Source organism: Mus caroli, chromosome 1 (assembly GCF_900094665.2).
Source record: "Mus caroli chromosome 1, CAROLI_EIJ_v1.1, whole genome shotgun sequence".
In the NCBI taxonomy this organism is placed as follows: domain Eukaryota; kingdom Metazoa; phylum Chordata; class Mammalia; order Rodentia; family Muridae; genus Mus; species Mus caroli.
In genome coordinates this window covers 119,575,778-119,584,303 of record NC_034570.1, presented here as the reverse complement: position 1 = coordinate 119,584,303, position 8,526 = coordinate 119,575,778, and the positions used below count along the sequence as shown (strand labels likewise).

General features: G+C 37.4%; 1 protein-coding gene across 2 annotated transcripts in view; it reads right to left on the bottom strand.

Annotated features, from left to right (window-relative positions):
- Positions 1-8,526, bottom strand: part of Rab3gap1 (RAB3 GTPase activating protein catalytic subunit 1) — a 63,906-nt gene that overhangs the window by 47,354 nt on the left and 8,026 nt on the right. For both annotated transcript variants that reach the window (XM_029475870.1, XM_021162889.2), the window contains exons 4-5: positions 2,305-2,437; positions 50-128 (exon numbers count right to left, since the gene is read on the bottom strand). In XM_029475870.1, coding sequence (XP_029331730.1) covers positions 50-128; positions 2,305-2,437 — 212 coding nt within the window. The remainder of the gene's footprint in view (positions 1-49; positions 129-2,304; positions 2,438-8,526) is intronic.

The following is an 8,526-nucleotide window of genomic DNA, read 5'->3' as shown; positions in this document are numbered from 1 at the left end:
CACACACACACACACACACACACAACATCTGAATAAAAAGGATACATACCATCTTACCAGACAATGTGCTCTTGGAGGAAAGTCGTTATTCATACATAGCAAATCTTGCATTGACTGCGGAATAGCGTCTACAGAAACATTTGAGAGTAGAAAACATGTCCATTTAAACTTTACATTTTTAAGTGATTTTATACATGCTTTGAGGAAAGCATGTCATACTAGACTGCAGATTAGCAATTGTCAGTTTAGACTCCTGACAAATACTCCTTGTCACCTCCTAAACTAGCTTTTTCCACTTCCCTAGACATTTTTAAAATTTTAGAAAACCTTTCTCCACTCAATTTCTCATTTCTAACCCATGTATGTTTAGCCCTTACATCCTGATCCATAATCAGGAACTGACACAAATTATCATTGTATGCATCGATAAATATATAACAAATTTAAAACATAAAAATAATATTTGCTTATAAAACATATCCTTGTTAGTTATCATTTCTTAGCAATTTTATTATATATTTTACTAATATTCTAAAATAAATGGAAAAGCATCAATATTTTTAAACCCCAATTAACCAAAAATAATACAGAACTCCAAAACAATGAAAGTCAGATCTTGGTCTTTCAACTGTTGGTAATATAGCTTTAAATGTGTATCTCTGAGCTAACTAAAATTTTTCCTCTAACTTCATTAGTTACAACGTTGATCATAACCAAGTAGAAAGGAAACAATACAGTACAACCTGTACAAACAACAGTGTCTTCACTATCTTCCTCTTCTCTTACACTGATCTGAGACATTCTCATCTCTAACAACCTAACTCTAATGCCTTTCTTGAAATCAACAAAACTTTGTTTATTTTGAAGTTTCCTTCATTTATCAGTATAATATGGACTCTAATATCCTTGATTATCATCCCACGAAATGCAAACATTTTCTGCCTGTTCTTTCATTCAAAAAATGTACTCACTTCTGTTAGTTCTGTGTTCCTCCATAATTATCTTACATATATATGTTTATTCGGTCACTGTTCTCACTCTCCTTTCTCATTGTAAATGCAGAAGGCATACAGTTTTGTCTGTACGAACATATATAACAGAAAAGGTACCGCACCAGCCCCACCTAGGAAAAGCACTTTAGGCCCATGCTTATAAATGATAGCCTGCTTTGACCAAAAGAATGGAATATATTGTATCTACTTATTTTTAGAAAGATTATGATGGGTACAGTTCCTCCACCTTATCTATGGTTTTGCTTTCTGGAGTTTCCTACCAAATATGGTCCAATGATATTTAATGGAAATTTTCAAAAATAACTTATTTTTTATTAACTTTCATTCATAGTAGATCACTTTAACTGTTCTATTTTATGAATTAGTGTTAGCAATCTCTTATAGTGATAATTTATAAATTATGCTTTCTCACAGATTTGTGTATTTATAGAACATACTATATAGTCAGTTTGGTACTGTGTATGATTTCAGGCATCCTGGGATGAATCCCCTAAGACAACAGGAGGACTAATGACTACTGTTTGATTAGCGGCTGAAACCCCCTGCTCATTGTTACACATAGAGCATCTCAGAGCAGACTGCATGACCTACCACCAATCATAACTGCCATTTACTAAATAACTAGTGTACAACAGATACTGGGGTAAGGGCTTAGGTTCAATGTTTTATTCAATTCCACAGTAACCTTCCAGGTACTAAGTATTGCTTTACAAAAGAGATAACGCAAATTCAGAAAGGTAGAGAACTAGCCAGTCCTAACAATCAGAATGCTAATGCACTTCCTACAAGCAGATCCACTCCTCAGCCCACAAACTGTTCTTACTCCACTCCTTCACAGGCTAGCTTACTTCAGTCTCAGAATAACCTGACCTAATGTCCTCCTGATTAAGTCACCCCCACAACTTGAGTGAATTTCATCTGTCCTTAGCATGCCATTTATCACTCTCTACCTCCTCTGTCAGTTACTTCCACCCCTGACCTTCCCTACTGATATGCACATTCAAAATGACATAGCAGAATACGCAGCACGAGCCACTCAGTCAATATCTGCTGGTTCAATCAAGTCTAAAGTGCACGTCACTGTGGCTTTTCCTCTTCTTCAGATGCAGTACTAGCACATAAGCTATTTCAAATGTGGTTACAAAAAAAAAAAAAAATGCCTCCGATGGGTATTACTGAGTTATGAGAACTAAACTAATAACTAAAAATTAGACTCTTTAAAGATTGTACAAATATGATCCCCCTCAAAAAACAAACAAACAAAAAAACCCCAAAACCAAAAACCCCATACCCTCCGATTCTTCATCCTTTCCTTCTTTATCAGGAGACTCTTGTACAAGATAGTGATGTGTGACTGAAAACCTGAAGTCAGCAAAGGAAATTTCATCTGATCGCTCTTCCCATGTGCCAGAAGTAAATATACCCTGCATTTAACAAGAGAAAGAAAAAGCAGCCAGCTTATTCAACAGTCATCACAGTGTTTACTATGCAGTGATTTTTGTCTCTTTTCTAACATTAATCATAGCGCTGCATTCGACAGTTATCCTCTACATGATAAGGCAAAAAAATAATTTCAGGAGAATAAATGACTTATCACAGTGGCTATTTGGAGTCAGCAAGATGCCTGAAGACCTAAGTTTGACTCCTGGAAACCACATAGAAAGAGAGAACTGACTCCTCCAAGTTGTCCTCTAACCTCCACACACATTAGCATGTGTACATGCACGCATGCGTGTACATGCACACACACACACACACACAGAGACAAATAAGTAAATGTGATTTTTTAAAAAAAATCCCAGAGTATTAAATATCAAGTGACTTATAAAAATCCTGACTTCCAAATAATTTTATGCCATGTTTGAAATCATAAGTAAACAGTAAGTCCCATGTTTGTTTAAAAAAAAATGAGTTGACTAAATATAACCTGTTTACACTGTGTGTCTTATGCAACACAAAACAAACAAGGTATTAATCATGTATTCTGGGAAGACAATTTACTGAGACTATACCAGGCAATGAATGTGTCACTGGTTCACATCTTGTACATCACAGCCAGAGATGGCTCAGCTGGTAAGAAGACTTGCTGCCCTGGCACAAGGCCTGTGTTCAACTCCCAACACCTACATAGTGACTCACAAAACTGTCTCTAACTCCAGTTTCAGAGGACACAACCTCATTGGGCCGCAAGGCCCAAGGCATGTACACGGTGCACATACATACATGCAGGCACTCACACATATATAAAACAATCATTTTTTTTTAAAAAGTCACATCTTCTGCTGCCAGACCAAAAAATAAACAAACAACAATAACAAAAGTTAAAACATGGGCTGGTGAGATGGCTCAGTGGGTAAGAGCACCCAACTGCTCTTCCGAAGGTCCAGAGTTCAAATCCCAGCAACCACATGGTGGCTCACAACCATCCGTAACGAGATCTGGCGCCCTCTTCTGGAGTGTCTGAAGACAGCTACAGTGTACTTACATATAATAAATAAATAAATCTTTAAAAAAAAAAAAAGTTAAAACATGTTCAAGACTAGCCTAGGTTATATAGCTCTAAAATAGCCTGAACTACAGAGTCAGACACTCTCAAATCACAAAACAAAAATAAAACATAACAATAAAAATGAAATTGCCAAAATCCCCACAGAGTAATTATGGTTTTAAATTATTTTTTAAAAAAATTCTTCTGTTGCATTTATTATTACAAAATGTGATCTATATCAAGAAGGAAAATGTAAGTTATCATTCAATAAAGCTGTACATCAACTTTTCCTTATTTAGAGAATATTCATTTATATAATCAAACCCACATATAAATTGCATGTTTATGAAGTTTAAAATATAAGACATATGTTGCTTTTGATAACTTGTAGAGTAATTTCATTACAATAAATATTGTCTAAAATAAGTGAGTAAATAGTTTAGGCTAAGATATTTCTTAACAATTAAGAATGATCTTTCAGAAGAAAGATAAAGAGCTACGTGGAATACAAATGGTCTAATCAGGTAATGGGTACAAGGGAGCACTTAGGGAAGGGGGAGGGAGGCAAATAAAGAAGTGGGGAGGTGAAGAAAATAACAATAAAGATATCTTAACTAACCATAAGCATACTATTAACTGTACACACACACATCTGTAATATATTTTATAATATATAATATACTTTAATAACATACATTTAATATAATTTTATACCATATAATGTATATATTACATAATACAATATAAATGTATAGACAAACATATACTTTTAATGAATCTTTCTCACGTGGGCTGATGATGTTCCCTCCAATAGCCAAAGAGCACCTAACAAAACCCCCAATACCACCAGCCTTGAGAAGCCCTCTTTTGAGCTGTTGGCAGGGCTATCCAAGAGACTTCCATGACATAGAGCCTACTGCTGTTGCCCTTGGTTACCCTCCAGAGGGAGAAGGTGAATTCCTATTTCTGCAGATACCATGTACTTCAGCATCAGAGCCCGGAGTCCCTTGAGCTGCAACTGATCTGAATGGCCCCTCCCTGAGTACCAGCTTTCATGGTCCAAGAAGGTGTCATGCAAGCTTCCAAAGAAGGGAGGATAGCAACAGTCCTACCCAGCCACGATGCCTGTGGACCAGAACAATGACCAACATAGCACTCTAAGTGCAGGTGCAGTAGTAGCACACATATCTTGGTGGTCATAACTGCCCTCTAATGGGGACTTAAGACCCCATCGACAAGAGGGAAACTATGACTGGTACTGGAATGTAGCTAAGTAGTCAGTGTTAGTGAAGTCAAGGTACTGGAGGAGAATCTATAGCCACTCACTTACTAAACCAGCATAATTCCTAACAACAATCTATAAACATCTATCCTTATACTCATAGTTAAGTGTAGTCTTCACCCCTCATCAAGGAAACATCTCTTTGCAATGATGGAGAACATTATAAAAAACAAAAACAAAAAAAACCCACAACCAGTCAAAATGCAAAGTTGTGGAGCCCAGTCCCAATGGGCTCCATCTACAAAACACTCCTGTACCTCCTGTACACTCCTATGATTCAGGAAGACTGCAGAGAGAAGGAAGGAAGACTGTAAAGAGCCAGAGGATACGGAGTTTGCTTTAAGATTGTGTTTCCTAATAATATTAGAAGCTACACCCCAAAACTCTCACCAGCATAACTGCCCAAAGTAAGCTGAACAGGATGACTCCAATCAACATACCAAACTGGACAAAGTAAAGAAGCCAAGGCTTCAATCCTACACAAACAACTATAGGCAACTGAAAAAAGCAGGAAGTGGAAGAGATGGCCTTTCCCAGAGAAGAGCACACAAACTGGTTGTTCAGTGCCAATCAGTCAGCCCTAAAAACATGCATACAGGTAGCACTATATCTAACAGGTTATATTTAGAAATAAGTATGTATATATGTATGTAATATATATTATATATTATAAACATACATGTGCGTACAAATATGTGTATATGTATACAGACATGCATGCATATGTATGTGTGTATGTGTATATATATATACATGTGTGTATGTATGTATATATCTATATATATGCATATATATATAAACATAAATATATGCATGCAAAAACAATGGGAAAAAAAGAGACCATGGGGCTGGAGAGATGACTCAGTGGTTAAGAGCACTGACTGCTCTTCCAGAGATCTTGAGGTCAATTCCCAGCAACCACATGGGTTGCTGTAATGGGATCTGTAATGGGACCTGATGCCCTCTTCTGGTGTGTCTAAAAACAGCAACAGTGACTCATATAAAATAACCAAATAAATAAATCTTTAAAAAAAAAAATCAGATCCATTCCTTTAAAAGAGAGAGAGAGAGAGAGACCGACCATGAATTCAAGAGGGGGCAGTTATATGGAAAGGTTTGGAGGAAGAAAAGGGGAGAAATGTTGTGATTAAAATTTCAAAAAATATTTGTATGGTTCTATAGTTATCAACATATGTCTCAGACAAGATTAAGTTTCAAGATTTATATTGACGACTTTACAACTTTCATACTGAAAAATTTACTTATCACTCATCTAGTTTAAAAATACATAATACTGAGAAACATCTAAAAATGTCCAGAGACCTCTCATTTACCCTGAACAAACTTGAGCTTTTCAGCCATGGACTTATTATAACAGCCCCACTTAGGTATTAGGTGTTTAACAGCTAGTACTCCAAGGAACAATGAATCGTTCCTATCACCAAAAACGCATCAAGTTGTCCTACATGCTTATATGCTATGTCCTTCTTACTCATTGTCATTCTCTAGCCTCTGAACGTACCTAACAAATTGGCAGTTAGAACACCTAATGCTGACTGAAAGCGTAGTGTCACACACAGAGGAGCAACAAGACTCTAACATAAGCAGTATGACTTTACAGCCCACAGGTATCACTGTTAACTAAAAAGAGTTTTCTTGCCATTTACACAACAAAAGAAAGAAGGTGAACCACTACCAAATATAACAAAAATCTCCTCCAAACTTCACATTTGAAAGTAGGAAACATAATAAAATACCAATTATTTTCCTAGGTGATACCAAAGACACAATCAACACTATGGTGACTCCTTAGACAAAAAATGAAAATGAAAAAACAAAATAAGAACTTTTTTTGTTTGTTTGCTTTTTCAAGGCAGGGTTTCTCTGTGTAGCCCTGGCTGTCCTGGAACTCACTCTGTAGACCAAGCTGACCTCAAACTCAAAAATCCACCTGCCTCTGCCTCCCGGGTGCTGGGATTAAAGGTGTGCGCCACCACGCCCGGCTCGCAGCTCAGCTTTTTTCACTACATTTTAGTGACATTGAATTTTCAGTGTTTGAATCTTATCTAATCTCTTAAAAACTTAAAAGTTAAAAAAAAAAAAAAACCCTCTATTCCACTACTGCAATGATTCCTAAAGCATCCTATGTTTGAATGAATGATGCAAATAAAAGAACCCCAACTATTTAGTTTGTATCTGTTCCAAATTAACTTATGGGAAAGCTAGAGAAAAACTACAGCTAAATTCATTTTACATTTGCTGTCTGAACTTCTTTTTTTATTATTTTTATTAGACATTTTCTTTATTTACATTTCTAATTTTATCCCTTTTCCCCTCTGAAACCCTCACTATCCAATCCTCCCTCCCCCTGCTCACTAACCCACCCACTCCCGCTTCCTGGCCTTGGCACTCCCCTACACTGAGGCATAGAGCCTTCACAAGACCAAAGGTCTCTCCTCTCACTGATGTCCCACAAGGCCATCCTCTGCTACATATGTGGCTGGAGCACTGAGTACCTCCATGTGGTTAGTAGTTTAGTCCCTGGGAGTTCTGGGGGTACTGGTATTGTTGTTCCTCCTATGGGGCTGCAAACCCCTTCAGCTCCTTGGGTTCTTACTCTAGCTCCTCCATTCTCCACAGGATGGCTGTGAGCATCCACTTCTGTAACTGTTAGGCCTCTGCTGCCTGAACTTCTAAGAACGGAGGTCAATATCCTTCCAATCTGAGCATGAAACCTCCAAGCTCACATCAGCACTGTAGGAGTCACTAGTCCTCTATTAATATTCTAACGTTAGTGATTCTTCCTTTGTGACTCTTTCAGAGGGGTGACAGTAGGTCTATTACAAGATCATGACATGTCTAAATTTAACATTTCAGAAACAGCACTTGTAACTTTTACTAGCTACATAGAATCTAAAATTCCAAAGCTAAAAGAAGTTCAAAGGTCATTTCCCTTAATTTTCACTTAACTTCAAGTAAGATTATAGGTTCATCTGTCACACAAAGCCCAAAATACTAACATTCAAAAAGTTCCCTTACAAATCTACTTTAATTCTTCTAAGTAATACTACATTTACTTAAATTTCATCATAGCACAAGCCACCAAGTACAACAATATGCATTTGAAATGTGAGACCTAGCTTTAACCCTACTTTCATCAACTGCAGGCAAAATAATGGAGCAAATTACTGCATGAACTACAGACCTCATTCCACACTCATTGAGTAGATACGACCTCATCACTGAATTTATTTAGGGATTAAGTAAGTCAACAGGCATAGTCCCAATAATAGTGTATGGTACCACAGTATATGCTCATAACTGACAGCCCCTCTTAAGTCATTTCCCAGCTCTACAATGGTCAAGTAGCTCAGTCACAAAAACTCTCCCTTGGATAAAACAAATCTAGCGCCGGAGAAGTTGTTAAACTTCACTGTGTGTCTGTGTGTGTGTGTTGCCCACAGAGGACAAGTAGAAAAGTGGGGAATGCTGGATTCCCTGGAGCTGAAGTTACAGATGGTTATGAGCTGCTCAATGTGGGTGCTAGGAACCAAACTCAGGCCCTCTGGAAAAGCAGTGAGTGGTTTTGTTTTTTGTTTTTGTTTTGGTTTGGGGTTTGGGACAGGGTTTCTCTGTATAGCCCTGGTTGTCCTGGAACTCACTTTGTAGACCAGGCTGGCCTCGAACTCAGAAATCCACCTGCCTCTGCCTCCCGAGTGATGGGATTAAAAACATGCGCCACC